Below are 17,630 nucleotides of genomic sequence, written 5' to 3'. Positions count from 1 at the left end.
AGGGAGGGAGGGGTGCCTAAGGGCAATACACGCAAACCGCGCGCGACACGGCAGAGCAGAGCAGCTCATGGAGGTGGGGGGGAGAAATACACCCGAGAGCCCGGAGGAGAGAGCCCTATTTCCCGTCCTCCACAGCGCACAAAACCCACCCACGCCCTCCTACCCACCGAAGCCGTGCCGTGCCGTGCCTGGGACCCCCCCGCTGCCCTCCACGCCGCCAGGGTTTATTGGACAAGCTGCTCCCCCCACCCCCCATGCGCAGCGCAGCTCTGCGCGCGCTCCGCTCGGAGCAGAAGCCTGGGGGCAGCGCGCGGGGAGGGAATCCTCATCCCTCCGGGCGGGCCCGAGGCCGCATCGTCGCGTGCCCCGGCGGCGCGGCGCGCGCTGGCCCACAGCAGCGCACCCGCGCGGGAATGCCCCGCCCCCCGGCGAAGGGAGCGGAACGTGTCACAGCTGAGCTGAGCTGGCGGTACGGACACTACATCTCCCAGAACCTCCTGCAGCGCGAGCCTGCGCAGCCACCCGAGCGGTTCTTTTGCAGCGTTGGGGGGTGGGCGGGGAGACGGCGCGAGCCCCACACACGTGGGTGGGAGAGTGCCAGGGACGATCAGCACTGGCAGCAACAGAAATAAGCCGGGTCAAAGGCAGAGCCGGCCGCCATCCCCCTGCATCCTCCTCGGTGCTCCGCCTGGAGCATGGCGGAGCAGCTGCACGGGAAGTTGGGGCAGGTCCTGGCCAACACAGCCGCCGCTAAACTGTTTTCTCTGAGTGGGCTGTTTGCTGTGTATAAACCCAAAGGGCCCACTTCAGCTAGCGTGCTCAACCAGCTGAAGGAGAAGCTGCTGGCAGGTACTGCAGGGCAGGGGTAGGATGTCACCCTGGGGCTGGGTGGGGGAGGCCACGGTGGGTGGTTCTAGTGGGAGCTGGGGAGTATGTTGGGGAGAGGGCAGAAGAGACAGGCCTGGATGATACATGCTGGGAGCTTAGTGCATGCATGTATGTAAATCAGATTGCCAGCAGGCCATCAGTTACCCCTGTGCAGGGGATCGGGACCCTTAAGAACTGCAAGAAGGCTAATAGCATATTGGGCTGCATTAGTAGGAGCATTGCCAGCAGATCGCGGGAAGTGATTATTCCCCTCTATTCAGCATTGGTGGGGCTGCATTTGGGTACTGTGCCCAGTTTTGGGGGCCCCCCTTCACTACAAAAAAGGATGTGGAGAAGTTGGAGAGAGTTCAGTGGAGGGCAACAAAAATGATTAGGGGGCTGGAGCACAAGACTTATGAGGAGAGGCTGAGGGAACTAGACTTGTTTAGTCTGCAAAAGAGAAGAATTGGGGGGGAGGGGGATTTGATAGCAGCCTTCAATTACCTGAAAGGAGATTCCAGGGAGGATGCAGCAATGGTAGTAGATGACAGAACAAGGAGCAATGGTCTCAAGTTGCAGTGGGGGAGGTCTAGGTTGGTCATTAGGAAAAAGTTTTTCACTAGGCGGGTGGTGAAGCACTGGAGTGGGTTACCTGGGGAGGTGATGGAATCTCCATCTTTAGAGGTTTTTAAGCTGCGGCTTGACAAAGCCCTGGCTGGGATGATTTAGCTGAGGTTAGTCCTGCTTTGCGCAGGGGGTTGGACTAGATGACCTCCTGAGGTCCCTTCCAACTCTTATCATCTATGATTCTATAAGAATGGCCATACTGAATCAGACCAGTGCTCCATCTAGCCTAGTAGCCTGTCTTCTGACCGTGGCCAATGCCAGGTGCTTCAGAAGGCATGAACGGAACAGGTCATCATTGGAATTGGTGACCCCTAGAGCTTGAATTATGAAAAGGAGTAAATAACACTTCCTTATTTATTTCTCTATATCAGTCATGATTTTATAGACCTCTATCCTATCCCCCCCTTAATTCTCTTTTCCAAACTGAAAAGTCCCAGTTTTATTAATCTCTCCTCACGTTGAAGCTGTTCCATACCCGCAATCATTTTAGTTGCTCTTTTCTGTACCTTTTCCAATTCTAATTTTTTTTTTTTGAGATGGGATGACCAGTATTCAAGATGTGGGTGTACCATGGATTTATAGCGAGGCAATATGATATTTTCTGCCTTATTATCTAATTAGCCCTTTCCTAATGATTCCCAACATTCGGTTAGTTTTTTTGACTACCGCTGCACACTGAGCCGATGTTCTCAGACTATCCACAATGACTCCAAGATCTTTCTTGAGTGGTAACAGCTAATTTAGACCCCCATCGTTTAATATGCACAGGTGGGAAAATGTTTTCCAATGTGCATTACTTTGCATTTATCAACATTGAATTTCATCTGCCATTTTGTTGTCCAGTCACCCAGTTTTGTGAGATCCCTTTGTAACTCTTCACGGTCTGCTTTGGACTTAACCATTTTGAGTAGTTTTGTATCATCTGCAAATTGTAATTGTCCCATTTCAGTCACCTCAGGCTCATGTAAGGGTTTTGCGTATGCAAATTACTGCCTGTGTGTTATTGCTTTGCTGAGCAATTTGCACCTTCTCTGTTCATACTCTCTAATTGGTCTGCAGTTTGAACCCACACCTAATTTGTGCCCACTCCTTGTTTTGCTCATGGAGATAATCATGATCATAGTCTACCTGACATGCAAATTCTAATACCTGATGTGCATGTGGAAGTTTAAAATCAAGTTTAAAAATCCAGATTTTCCAGGGCTGCAGAGCTGCAAAAGTTTAAGCGGGATACTTTCATGAGGGGGAAGTGAGATTTGTAAATGTCTGTTAAAACACATATAGACAAAAATCCTTTTTTACAGGAGGGAGATGCTGTAAAAACTGGCCTAAAATTAAATAAAGGTGCCTTCTTCACTCAGATACCACAAATACATGATCCATTTGTGTTCACCTAGTGAGGCTTCTTTAAGCTTCTGGTATATATTTGGGCCCCCTCTTTGTGAATCTGTGTTACAGAAGTGATTTAGTATCCCAGCAAACACAGGCGATGTCTAAACCACAACTTCTAGGAACATATTGCCTCTCCCCTTTTCAAAGTCTGTGTCACTATTGTCTGTTACTGAAAGAGAGAGCCAGAAAAATATTTTTTTCACCTTAATTTTTCAGATGTTTTGTCCTTGGGGGTCCCAATCTTGCAGTTTGGTCCATGCTGGTGAATATTTATATCTCCATGGAGTCCCACTTAAATCATTTCAGTCCCGCACAGGGGTCTGTCCGAGTGGACCAGAACTTCAGGATTGGGGCCTGAGGAGCGCCAGTGAATAACAGGGATGGAACCAATCTGCACTTGAACCGAACCCCACTGACTTCATTTGGGCTCCATGCCGCTGCCTACTCCACTTCTCCATAATGAATTGTGGGGGTGGTGGTGGTAAGATTAACTTTCTTGGGGCCAGGACCATGTCATCCTGTACCCAGTATATGGCATGATGGAGCTTTGATCCTGATTGGGGATTACAGAGTCTCCTGCAATATAAGGCCCTGATCCTCCATTGAAAACTGCAGGATCCCTGTCCCATGCAGAGACCTATTGAGTGTGCAGGCCAATTGGTTGGCTCATATGGTTCTCAGTGCTGGATTAATGTCTGTGTAACATAATTACAGGGTAGCATAACATTTTGTTGATAGCCAATTTCAAAGCTCTCTCACTGTAACAGAAGAGAGAGACTTGAATAATAGGGAAGTGTGGTTATAAAGCTATAGAAATTGGAAAGGGGCTTTGCAGGTTCGATCTTGCAACTATGTATTCAGTTGACTAGCTTTCAAAGTTTATAGTGGCCTGGAGAGTCCTGCTGAATGTTTCTTTTTCAGGGAGTGATCAAGGGTGTGGGATGCCTAGTTTAGATTATAACAGGCCAGTCACATTTCCCCATATGATGTGTTTATATGCCATACACCAGATGGAACAATGAGCAAATTCCACTCACTTGCATGTAGGCATCCCTATTGAAACCATGCAATTAGGTGAGCGGCATTTGGCCTGTTACATGCAATCAAATAAAGCCAGAAAGCTCAGTATGTGTGGTAACTGCTTTTTGTGATTGTGTTCAGCTGATGATAGTGCTACATGTTTCATTAATGAAATAAATCAGGTAAATTGTGCACTCTGGTATTTCTTGTACCTTCCTTTGACACTTCCGTTTATAATGATGCATAAGATTATTTATTATTAGCTGATAGCAGCCACTTTCAGAGACCGGAAATTGCTCTGTATGAACCATTTGTCTTATCAAGTAGGGCAATTACTATATTCCTAATTCATGATTTAATTAAAGCATGGAGAAAAATGATTTCCATTGAATTTGTTTGGTCTTTTTGATATATTGCAACATAAAAAACAGATTTTTGCATGTTGCCATGTTCTAAGATTGTTCTGAAATGTGTTTTGTCAATTTATTTTTGCAGAAGCTGGTATACAGACATGTGCAAGAAAAAGGAAAAAACAGATTTTGAAGATTGGACATGGTGGGACTCTAGATAGTGCTGCTGCAGGAGTTCTAGGTAATTAAAACATGAGTGTCTGCAACAGTTGCATTTGTTTTTATTTAATGAATTGTACTTCTAATAGCCTGAGAAAGAGATACTTTTGTTTGGCTATACTGGTGTTTTGTAGCTGCTATAATTTTCTGTAGTGTGTGGTGGTGGTGGTGTTATAATTCTTTATATTTCTATAATGTCTTTTTATATCAAAAAATCCCAAAGTGCTTTAGAAACTAGAGATGTGTAGGAGGATTCAGTTCAGCTATGGAGTGCAGCAACACAACAGTTTAGGACAGGAAGGAAATGAAAAATATCCCATCTGATAACAAAGACATCAATGAGGTTCCACATTTACTATCTCACAATGATTTCTGTATCAAGTGTGTTCAGTTTACTGGTAATGGAATGATAATTGTCGGCTATTGCAAACTCAGCCTTGGGTCTGAGAGTCAAGATGGATTATTCCCATCTTGCACATCACCACCGTTAATTTTGTTGAAGAACAAAATAGAGCAGAATCTGCAGCTTGCATAATCTTAGCTGTTTTGCTCTGCAGGGCTAAAAGAAATAAAAACAGTAAGAATTCTGTTTGTAATTAAAGTCAAGAGGTGTGACTGTGACTATACATAGGGAACGGATCCATTGAGTTTTGACATAGTTACTTTTCAGAGCTGAACCATGCTTCAAGGAAACAGACTTTTGCTAATGGCTGCCCATATGTTGGTAATTGTCTCTCTCCTTTGCCTGCATACACTATAAAATGTAACTCCCATAGACTAGAAGTAAACTTTAGCTCTGCTTGTTCCAATTTCCTGTTACACTTGGTTGCCATTTGATGAAGAGCATTGTCACTGGTTCTGAAGTGGAAGGTTCTTTCTCTTGCACAGATGTTCCCAATGAGCACATTATTTCTTGTTATGGGAAGTCATCAGCATTGATCCAGAAAACAAAACAAAAAAATCACGGATGCGTTTTAATTGCTTCTCCTACTGTCTTCCAGCATCCAGTGGGCTCTAGCGCTTGCACCTGTGGCATGACAAAATGTATTCAAGCTTGGTGTGTGTCTGGTAAAGACAGAAAAGCGCGTCACCTTAATATGTTGCTGATCGATGCTTCGCAAGGGCAAAGGATGTTTTGTTTCAGTCACAGAGAAAAATCAATGCAAGCCAAACAGAAAAGGACAAAATTGGTAGGAGGGTGGGGGTGAATGCTTTCAAATTTCTAAAGATGGTAGAAGAAATAATTGGGGGAGGGGAAGAAATAACAGACAGAAAAATTACATAACAATTCCTTTAACTGTTGCTATCAGCGGATTGGGGTGGTGGGGAAACTTTCTTCCATCTACAAAGCAGCATGACAAGAAGCCTTTTGAGGCTACTAAGCCTCCTCTCTTGGTTTGTGCATCTTTGGCCTCGAATTTCAAGATCTATGTTCTGTTCCTTTCTCACTGCTTGATATCAGACCTTTCTGCCCTATGAAACGCTTTCCTTTTATTTTTCTATAGATAAAATATCTGGCCATGTTCCTATAAGCATTCATCCATTGCAAACATAATTTTACACATGTGAGTAGTCCCGTTTTAGTCAGTTATGCGCTGACATGAATGTAGGTTCAGGACTGAAGTAAGGAGCCTGTTGCCATATTTGTAACAGCTGGGTGAAAGCGTTCTCTCCACTGATATTCTAGCATTTGAGAAATCACTAGGCAATGTTTAAGTAAGGCCTAATACAGTTCTGTTTGGCGTGTTTACTAAGGAGCAGCCCGGCTCTAGTGTAAAGCCTTTGGAAAACTTTAGGCTATCATATTCTTCTAGTGTAATATGTGGAAATAATTGTGTCCCCTAAAACTGAGTAAAGGCAAGATCATACTAATCTAAGAGTATAAAAGTAAATTAAAATTTATTAATGACCATTTTTCATCAATATTGAAATACATCTACACCAGTGTTTCTCAACCTTTTAAGTAGCTAATACCCTCTAACTTCTGAAAATTTTAATAAGTACCCCAACACTCAGTTTTCCATGGGATTTTATATTTACAGACTAACGTGAGCCATATGTTGGAAGAAGAGCTGAGTATATATGTCCATGATATGACAGAGGTCAGATCTAGTGCGGGTAGGGTTACCACCTTTACACCAGGGGTGCTCAGCTCGAGTATGTACTTGGGCTAGAGGTGATGTTGGCCAAAGCTAGGAGGCTTTGAGCAGCATGCCAATGCTGGGGTATATAAAGTGCCACGCCAAATTTTTTGCCTTAGATTTGAGAGGAGGAAGGGGTGAGAGAGAGACAGGGAAGGAGGGCGAGAGAGAGAGAGAGAGACAGGAAAAGAGGGTAACTGGTGAAATCTGGGGCTGTCTAATTGTCAATTTCACTGCTCAGCTGGGAGGGGGGCTGTCACCTGAGCAAGTTGCAAGCAGCTGCCACCTGGCTGCCAGCCCAGGAGGTGGGCAACTGCCACCCAATCCGAGCTGGGACAGAGGAGGCTAGGACCTAGGAATGTGAGCAGGCAGCAGCCGCCTGTCTTCAAGGCGGGAGGCTGTCTCTCGGCTCGGAACCGGGGCACGGGTGGCTGCCATCCAGCTGTGAGCCCAGCTCACGAGATACAGGAGGCTGCCACCGGGCTCCCATCTGGGAGCTAGGAAGCGGGGGGCTGCTGCGCGCCTTCCCTAAAAGCCGGTGGCCGCTGCCTGCCTCCCAGCTGGAAGCTGGGACCGGGTAGGAAGTGGTCTGCTGCCTCCCAGCTTCCCCAGAAGTCGGCAGCTGCTGTTCACCTCCCCTGCACTCTGTTTTTCCCTGGGTACCACCTGCCTGTGTCTCACGTACCCCCAGGGGTACGCGTACCACAGGTTGAGAAACTCTGCCCTATACGAGGTAGTACTGGAGAATCCTGCGGTGTACTCTTTGTATGGTGATGACTGCTTTACAAATATGTGGGGTTACAATGTATCTGTTTTTCCTTGTTTTCCTCTTCCTGTTTTAACTACTACTACTTAACACTGTGTATGCACAAAACCAATGGAAAAAGTTAGTAAAGAAAAGTACATTACTGTAGGAAGTTTTAATGTAAATTCTAACACAGTAAAGAGACTTTTCTACTCATTTACTTTATTGATGAAAATCTGATTGTTAATCACTTTGACATGTCAAAATATAGTTTAAAATTGAAAAAGCCAGTGGGCCACATACACCTGCCTGTTTGATTTATAAATGATCCTAGCAAAAGATTCAGAGACCTCTTGATTATTTTACTTTCTTTCCCATGTCCTATCAGTGCCAAACTAATTCCATTATGGTATTTGCTGTTACCTTGGCTGTGTATTTACAGGCTGCTAATAACCTTTAAATGGTCTATTAGTTACATAGATGGCTTTGGCTCACTAATAATGAACCTTGCCAAAGACTTGATCAGACCAGACCTTAGAGCTATGGTTAATCATGCCATGTCGTTCTTTACTGATGACTGAAAGAACTGCAAAATAAATAAATCAAATCCAATCACCGGATAGAATTAAAGCATTTTAACAATAGGCAAAGCTTATCGGTTTTCCGCTTCTTATCCTTTCTTCCTTTCCTCAGCCCCAGTAGATTGAACATCAGAGGTATTTTCTCTGAGGCAGTATCTTTATCTTTTGATACCCTCTTTGTAAAAAAACTCATTCAGCTGATCATGGTAATTAAGGCCATCTATATGCTAGCAGTGCAGGAAATGTGGTATTTCTGACTAGTGTGCTGTATGGCAGTGAGTTGAGTGATGGTGAGTACTGGGAGATTGTGAATCTAGTTATTGGAACAAAATGCTGTAATATTTCTCTTTCTGTCTTTGCAGTGGTCGGTATTGGACAAGGAACTAAAATGCTGAGCAACATTTTGGCAGGTTCCAAGGTATGGAACACTACGTTACTTGACTTAATATTTTTTCAGGGCAGAGATGAATCATGACACAGGCAACTAAAACATCCAACATTAAGCCAAGACTCGGAATGGCTCCATTCTTGCAAGGACCCAAAGTGTGTTATTACAAGCGTTCCAAACGGTCTATCAATCAGAAAGCCAGGTCTATCTGATGTCTCACAGAGCTTACTGATATTCAGAGTAGTTTTGTAGCTTCCTAGAATGTTTTCAAGGTTCAGTTCTCTGAAAGTTCAGTTCTACATCTCTTATTTAAAATCTACACTTTAATGAATGATGTCCTGTAAATATTATAACTTTTTCTGTTTTTTGTCATAACTTTAAAATTCCATCCTCCGTATCCTTTTCCTTCAGATAGATATAAAATAGTAATACTATGAGTCTTCCGTCACAAGCTGTTATGGAATTACATCTGTTCTTCACAACTTTTTTAAAAATTCCATGCAGTCTTAGATGATTAAACCCTTAGATTTAAAAAAAAAATCTTTATTATTAGTATTGCTATAATGTCTGGATACAACTGGGAATGAGGGCTCCAATCTTCAGGCAGAAATAGTCCTGGCCTCCGAACACTTGCAATCTAATTTGACACAAAATGTGACAAGCAAATGTGACCAAAAATAAGGGGGGAGGATGAAGCTGACAAAAGTAATCTACATAACCCCATGGTCTTATATTGGTGGTTCCTTATGTTTCCAACTCATCTTTGATTTAAAAAAAAACAAACAAACAGCAGTTTCCCATGGCTTTATAACCAAATCAATAGTTGGCTGATTTCTTGGAGGTATCACAGCAGAAGTTGGTCAAGAGTAAGGATGTGGAGGAGGAGCGGGTACTGGTGTTCTGGGTTAATTCTGCTGGGGAGTCCCATGCATCAAAGGCAGCATGAAATAAAGTGCATAGACAGTTCTAAGAGTGGCTGTCAAACAGGCATGCAAGGCTAATAAAAACCTTCTATTAGGGTTTCCTTATTCAAAACACACTGGGCACCTGGGAAATAAAATGGGAGTCTAGGAGCATAAGAAGGACTCTTTAACCAGTGGAACATGCACACATTTAGACCTCAGCATTGTAGGATCCCACACCTGAATGGGGATTTTGGGAGCTGTCATAGTATATGTAATAATAGAGTTAGTAAACTTAACCAACAGGGTGTACATCATGCAAAGGAGAAAAGCATTATGTATTGCCAGCTTAAGGACTGATCCTGCAGAGGTTTACCTAAATAGGTAACATTAGTCATGTGAGGGATTCCTTTATAGTCAATGGGGTTATTCACAGGAGTGAAAATCTGTGCATGAGTGTTTGCAGGATTGAGGCATTAGTATGCAAAGCACAAGTGACAACAAGTGGATTTGGAGAGCTCTCATTCTGCATACTTAATAGATGGGATCTTGACTCACTTCTGGCTGTTCTTTCTGGCTAGTCACATCAAAACCTTGGCTTGTGTGTTTACATTTCCAGGCCGTAAATGTTGGGTAGGTGGATAAGTGGACCTACTCCAGTTAATCCTGTGGGGTTGGTACCCACCCTGGGTGTTAGAGGTTTTGCACACAATCTTGAAAGCTGAAAATGTAAAGTCCTGCCGTTTTCCAAAGAATACTTTTAAAATGGGCAAGAATAAGAGGAGATGAAATCAATTCAGCTGTCAAGTGCTCTCCAGATTTTGCTACTTTAGGAAAGTCAATAATGACTTTAAAATAATTGACTTAAAAGTCAGTTGACAGCTCCTCTAATGCATTTCATGCTGACTGTTTTTATTCCTTTTTCACTTCTGATCCTGACCAGTAAACTATTTATAGATGCTGTGATGATGATTTGAGCTAGCATCTGATTGATATTCACCCAGGTTTAAGAAGAAGAAATAGAAGACACAAAAGCAATTGTGGTAATAGGGCCTGATCCAAAGTCCCTTGCAGTCAATTGCGATGCAATTTTAGATTTAGTTTTAAATAATGAGGACGTCATAGAAGAGCTAGTCATAGGAAATAACTTTGGATCGAGTGATCATAAGTTTATTTAGTTGAAATGCAATGAAAGGATAACGAAAACCAAGCAATCAGCTCTGGATTTTGGTTTCACAAGGGCAGACTTTGGGAAATTAAGGGAATTAGTTGAAGAAATCACCTGGACTGAAGTGCTCAAAGACTTAAATGCAGAAGAAGCTTGGGATTTATAGTTATATTTAAAAAAAAAAAAAAAGAGAGAGAGAGAAGGAAGGATGAGATTGGGTGCTATGCAATGTGAATGGGAAGGAGGTTAAAGAGGTATGGTCCAAAAACGAAATGAATACTTTGCCTTGGTTTTCCATAAATTGATAATATGGAATATGGGCATGAAGACAGGATAAAGGTAGAAGTGAATGTATAGAAATGGAAATAACCACATCTGAGGTGGAAGAAAAACATAAAGATCTTAATGTGCTCAAGTCAGGGGGGCCATATAATTTCCATCCCAGAATACTGAAAGAACGGGCACATGAGATTGCTAGCCCAGTAACAAGGATTTTTAATAAATCTATCTATTTGGGGCTAGTGCCAGATGACTGGGGAATAGCTAAAGTTGTAACTATATTTAAGAAAGGGAAAAAAGTGATCCAGGCAATTACAGACTTGTTAGTCTGCCCTCAGCAGAATGCAAAGCTTTAGAACAAATTGTGAAGGAAAGGATAATTAAATTCATGGAGGTAAACAGTAAAGGGGTTATAATGCAACATGGGTTGCCACAGATAGATCATGCCGTTTTCTAAAGAATACTTTTAAAATGGGCAAGAATAGGAGGAGATGAAATCAATTCAGCTGTCAAGCTTGATTTTCTTCTTTGAGAAATTAACTGATTTTTTTTTAGCTAAGAGAAATACAGTAGATCTAATATACATGGACTTAGTAAAGTATTTGGCATGGTACTACATGTAACTTATGTAAATTAGAGAATATGGAGATGAGTACAAGCATTGTAAAGTGGACAAAGACTTGGCTAAAGGGGAGAAGGCAATGGGTTGTGCTGAAAGGTGAACTGTTGACCTGGAGGGAGGTTACTAGTGAAGTTCCTTAAATATTGGTCTTGGGATCAATCTTATTCAATGTTTTTATTAATGACCTTGTCACAAAGAGTAGGTGTGCGCTAGTGATCTGGATGTCCTTGGGGACTGGAGTGACAGAAATGGGATTAAATTAAACAGCACAAAGTGTAAGGTCTTTGCACTTAGGGTCTAACAATAAGAATTTCTGCTGCAAGCTGGGGGCTCATCAGTTGGGAGTGACGAGAAAGAGAGAGACCTTGGTGCATGGGTCTGTCACAAAATGACTGAGCCACCAAGGTGATGCAGCTGTGAAAAAGACAAATGTGATCCTAGGCTTTATCAGGTGAGACATTTCCAGTAGAGATAGACAAGTATTTATGTCATTGTAGAAGGCACTGGTAAGACTTCATCTAGAATACTGTGTACAGTTCTGATCACCCATGTTCAAGAAAGATGACTACAAACTGGAACAGGTACAGAGAAGAGCTACGAGGATTATCAGGGAAATGGAGGACTTATCTTATGAGAAGATACTGGAAGAGCTCGGCTTGTTTAGCCTAGCAGAAAGAATGCTGAGAGAGGATATGATTGCTCTCTATAAATACATGAGGGGGATAAACACCAAGGCCGGGAAGAGCTATTAAAGCTAAAGGACAATGTTGCCACTAGACCAAATGGGTATAAACTGGCCATGAACAAATTCAGGCTGGAAAGCGAAAGAAGGTTTCTCACTGTCAGAGGAGTGAGGTTCTGGAACAGCCTCCCAATAACAGTTGTGGGAGGAAAGAACTTCTCTAAAGAGAGAGCTGGGCAAATTTATCAGTGATTGTGTGATGGGGTTGCTTATAATGGTAGGGGACATCAGCACTGGCTCACTTCCAGTTTGTCCTATGTTCCTAAAAGCTCATGCTTCATTACCCCCTCCTCCCAGTGTATTTGGAGTTTTTGTTGGGTCTCCTTCCTCTCCTTCCTCTGGTGCGTCATAGAAGGTCATAGCTGGAGATGAATGTGACCTGTCCGTGCCTAGGGTAGACCACCTGGAAATGACTAGGTCCGGGCAGGCTGCAAAAAGAGGGCAGATTTTCCCAGCACTGGTGGGTGACACTAAAGTCAGACTTCCCAACCAGCCACAAACAGTGCTTCTGATTCCCCACACTGTATCAAGAAGCTAAAACAAAAATATACACAGCCCCCTTTACTGCATTTCAGTTTCTGGCTCCCAATTAGCCAAAAGGTCCAGTAAAGAGATTAGTTATTTAAAACTCAATACTCTTTACCAAAAAGGTTCTCCTGACCCCAAAGGGTCAGCCACAGTACCTGATTAGTATAGGTTTGGATCTTACCCAAAATACCACACTGCCAGCCAATTCTTTAGTAACTAAAACTAAAGGTTTATTTATAAAAGGAAATAACAAACTATAAGAGAAATGTTAAATGACTAAAGCAATCTGATAAATACAAATGATTTGAAAGTCCGTATATATCAAGTTTTCAGTAGAATTGTGGAGTTTGCAGGCTTGTATAGTCCCTCTGGTGTACATCCTGTACCTGGATGGGTTTCAGTCCTTTGTTTTACAGCTTCAGTTGCAGATGAATTGATCCAGAGGTAGGTGAAGACTGGGACTGAAAACTCACTGAAGATAAAATGGATGTGGTGCTGCTGCCTTTTATGTTCTTTGGCCTTTTTCCTTGCGGCTTGTGGAAATTTACAGAAATAAAATGGAGTCCAGGGTCACATGAGTAAGTCCTGGTGACTCATCAGGTGTAGCCCCTGGGTTCTCTCCCTGGGCCCATTGTACCTGTGAGTTTCCTTAATGGACCATTAAGCAGCTTATTGCTGCAGCCATCCTGACTCTGGGGTGTCACTCAGAAACACAGCACAAGTTGAACTATAGATACATCAAACATGTCCATAATTTCCAATACAAATATGACACATGCACATAAACAATATCATCATACTTGGCAAATTATAACCTTTCTAATGGTACCTGACATGGCATATTTCGTATGAATTATTGTAATTTTGAAATGTTAAATAATATCATAAATGGTTCCCTTAATTCAGCCAGCATCACAATGAGACCTTGGAAGGTCTTGGAAGAGAGCAGGTAATCCCCTTAACGAGCCCAGGGGTAGCTGAAAGCAATCACCATCTTGCTTGGTATCCTCAACCTGCCGGCACCGAGATCATCTGACACTCATGGTGACCATCAGTGTCTGGTACTATCGATAGGCCCACAGATCCTTTGGGCACGAGCACCAAATCTTCGGTACAGAGAGATAAGGGCAAGCTCCTTAAGATGCTCCTGGTATGTGAGTCGACATCAGTACTGCCAGTGATATTGGCCCACCTGGCACCACAACTCTGATCAGTATGGGCGAGGTCTCCATCTCCCTGGCACTGCCACTGATGCCAGGATGCTTGGTACCAGTGGAATTCCATCAGGCCAGTGACCTGAATATGTTGGAAGCACCTTTCTGCCCCTAGGTACTGAGTTCATGGTATCAAGCCATGGCTGACCAACAGGTATTTTCCCACAATCGTGCCATGCCCCTCTGATGTCAAGTGAGGGATCAGATAGCGAACCAGAAGGAGTTTCATGGAACTCCTCCCAAGCTCCATATGGGATCCACTATCTATAGGGTCTAGGAACGTACCACCAGATGGTACGACTACCCATGGGCACCTCCCCAGGCCTTATGCCACTGCAGTGGCCATACTGAGACCCCTGGGCAGCACATCGATAGCCTGCCTCAAGAGCACTGAGCATCAATCGACAGCCTCACAAGCATGGTCCCTCGGCCACAGCATCGCAGGCCTCAGAACCTCAAGAAATGGAGGAGTAGGAGGGAGACACACAGGAGGAGGGAACACCTAAGGCTATATCCTCTTCTTCACCAGATAAAGCGGTCATGCCATCACCACCTTCTTTGATAGACAATCACCACTTGTTCCAGGAGCTGGTGAAAAGAGTGGTGAACATTCTTCACATAACATTGGAGGAGGTTAAAAATAAACACCACCAGCGTATCGATATCCTCCATGCTTCATCCACTTCCAAAATTGCCCTCCCAATCAGTGAGGTTATCCTAGACCCAGCTAGGATGGTGTGACAAACTCCGGGTCCGGTGGCCCTAATGTGCAAGCGAGTGGACAAAAATATTATGTTTCCGCAAAGGAATCAGAGTTCTTATTCACCCACCCAGCACCACGTTCCCTCGTGGTGGATGCTGTGAATCTCATGGCTGACAGCATCACTCCAGGACAACACCCTGTGACAGAGACTGGAAGTGGCTTGATCTCTTTGGTGGGAAGGTGTACTTGGCTGTCTTACAGTTTTGAATTGCCAACTACCAAGCACTTGCAGCAAAGTATGACTACACAAATTACAATAAAGAACATAAGAATGGCCATACTGGGTCAGACTAATGGTCCATCTAGTCCAGAATCTTGTCTTCCGACGGTGACCAATGCCAGGTGCTTCAGAGGGAATAATCATCAAGTGAGCCATTCCCAGCTTGTGACAACAGAGTCTAGGGACACTTCAGAGCATGGTTTGGCATGCAAAAATTGAATGACTTTATTGATAAACTCCTGGAGAGTTCCTGGGATCCCTTCAAAGCCCTCATCCATGAGGGGCAGCTGATGGCAAAAATATCATTACAATTGTCCCTCGATGGGACAATTTCCAGGGCTGAGGTGTTGAGACTGGCATCATGGCTTCCCCTCTCGGGATTCCCAAAGGAGTTGCAGACCACAGTGGAGGACCTCCCCTTTGAAGGTTGAAGCTCTTTGCTGAGAAGATCGATGCCTCTCTCCACTCCTTGAAGGATACTAGGGCCACCCTCAGGTCACTAGGAATCTGCATGCTGGGGCAAAAGAGACATTTTAGCCCTTAATACCGACAAAGATTTCAATCGTCCCAATTGCCATCACAATGACACTACAAGCTCAAAAGGAAAAAGGAGAAATATTAAAAACAGAAGCCTTCTGGTTCCCAATCCTCTATCCAACTACCTGTCCCTAAGCACCACTTTTGACGGGCAGGTTATGGCACCACAAGATCTCTCCCCACTACTGCCTGTGTCCATGCACCCATTTAGCCACTGTTTGGCCTGTTTGGTGTTCCGCAGAGCCTGGGAGCACAGAATGTTGGACTGTATCTGTATGTCGGACTGACGATCTCTAGGACCTCCATCCACTTCGCCTCCCTACCCCCTCCACAACACCCCCATCTCTCTTCAGGGACCCTTGTCACAAGAGTCTACTATGGCAGAAGATAGATCACCTCCTGCAGTTAGGAACCATAGACCCAGTACCTCAACTTCTACAAGGCAAGGGTTTCGACTCTCATTACTTCCTAATACCCAAATGGAAGGGAGGTTGGAGACCCTTCTGGATCCCAGAGCTCTCCACAAGTTCATGAAAGCTCAGAAGTTCAAGATGGTCACCATATCAACAATCATTTTGTCATTGGAACAGGGAAACTGATTTTCGGCCCTTGACCTACAGGATGCCTACTTTTATATTTTGATGATACCAGCTCACAGACATTTTCTCAGGTTCACTCTGGGACACAACCATTGCCAATATGAAAGTCCTCCCCTTCAGACTTTATTATTGGCCCCGAGAGTATGTTCCAAAGTTCTCTCAGAGGTGGCCGCCCATCTACGATCACAAGGGATAATGATCTACTCCTCAAAGGCCAGTAACTTCAGGAGGCTCATTGAGCCACCGAGGGCATGATAGACTTGTTCACAGAACTGGGCCTACAGATCAATTCTGAGAAGTCAACCCTCACCAGTGCAATACCTGGAATTCTGACCTAGACATACTACAGGCCAAAGCCTTCCTACCTCAAGACAGCTTTCTATCCCTGGTCTCACTTATAGACACAGCTCAGTGCAGCCCTCAGGTGCCAGCCAAAATCTGCCTCCAACTCCTGGGTCATATGGTAGCAAGCATGGTGGTGATTCTGCATGCCAGACTCCACATGTGATGCCTACAGTTAAGGTTCAGTTTGGTTGGATGGGGACCATTGCTTTGGAGAAAGCTCTCCTCCACTAGGATATGATGTAATGTAGTAGCTGTGCAGAAAGTAGTTGGGGGCTCATTTGGGAGGTGGGAGCCTGGCAGCCTAAGCAGCCGGTGATGAGCTTGTGCATTATTCTAATACTTCCCGGGGGGGGGATATCTCCAGCACAAAAGGCCTTTACTGAAATGGGATAAAACAAGATAACCAAAACTTCAGACACCCCAGGTAGCATGTTCACTCATATTTAGTGAATTGCATTATGAAGAGCCCATTTCTGGCTTTATTCACATTTTCTTCGGCAGGGTCACATGCATGAGAGAGACCCCAGAGTCTTCACTGGGCTCATAGCAGGGTAAATGAGACCAGAAGTTGAGCCATCATGAGCATTCTGTGCTCTAAATCCTCAGATACTGACAGATTGAAAACTTGCTTTTCTTTTCTGGAGGGTGGAATCTCTAATCATTCTTTTTTATCTAAAGCCCCAGGAGTTTCAGTGACTGGTAGAGAATTAGAATCGACTTCCCTGCATTGATTGCAAATGCTCGAGTGGAGAGTAGGTGAATTGAACATTTGATCTCAAAGATTGCAGCCTCTCCAGAGGGGCTCACTATCAAAATGTCATCTGGATAGTATAAAACCCAACTCCAAATTGCCTCAAAGACGAGAGGCAAAGAGGGATCAAGGGGAGAACAAAGATGCTGAATGAGTGGCCTGATGTGGAACAATATGGATTCTTCATAGTTGGAAAGCTGAACTCCTGAGGATCCTGAATGGGGCATGGAAAACATTTCAGTTACCAAGTCTTTTTAAAGTGCAGCCTATGCAAAAGATCGTGAGGGTCTATCTACACTCCAATTAGAGACTCGCGGCTGGCCCATGCCAGCTGACTTGGGCTTGCGGGACCATTTAATTGCAGTGCAGGTATTTGGGCTATTTGAGCTGCAGCCCAAGCTCTGGGACCCTCCCACCTCTCAGGGTTCTAGAGTCTGGGCCGCAGCCCAAGCCTGAACGTCTACACCGCAATTAAACAGTCCCGCAAGCCCAAGTCAGCTGGCACGGGCCAACTGTGGTTGTCTAATCACAGTGTAGACCAATGGTTCCCAGACTGGGGCATGTTCCTCCAAGAGGGTGCAGAGGAACATTAGGGAGGGGCACAGTGGGGCTGGGCCAGCCTCCCATGGG

At 44.2% G+C, this 17,630-nt stretch overlaps 1 protein-coding gene across 3 annotated transcripts in view; it reads left to right on the top strand.

The window, feature by feature from the left end:
* The first annotated feature begins 506 nt into the window (after window positions 1–506).
* TRUB1 (TruB pseudouridine synthase family member 1) overlaps window positions 507–17,630 on the top strand; it is a 37,726-nt gene continuing 20,602 nt past the window's right edge. For 2 of the 3 annotated variants that reach the window (XM_067536984.1, XM_067536985.1), the window contains exons 1-3: window positions 507–849; window positions 4,402–4,497; window positions 8,305–8,360. In XM_067536984.1, the coding sequence (XP_067393085.1) occupies window positions 696–849; window positions 4,402–4,497; window positions 8,305–8,360 (306 nt within the window). In that variant the 5' untranslated portion in view covers window positions 507–695. The remainder of the gene's footprint in view (window positions 850–4,401; window positions 4,498–8,304; window positions 8,361–17,630) is intronic. The other variant, XM_067536983.1, reaches the window with a different exon arrangement.

This window comes from Emydura macquarii, unplaced genomic scaffold, assembly GCF_026122565.2.
Source record: "Emydura macquarii macquarii isolate MOO-44397 ecotype Brisbane River unplaced genomic scaffold, CSIRO-AGI_Emac_v2 contig_3692, whole genome shotgun sequence".
Taxonomy (NCBI): Eukaryota; Metazoa; Chordata; order Testudines; family Chelidae; genus Emydura; species Emydura macquarii.
This window is presented reverse-complemented; position numbering and strand designations above follow the sequence as displayed.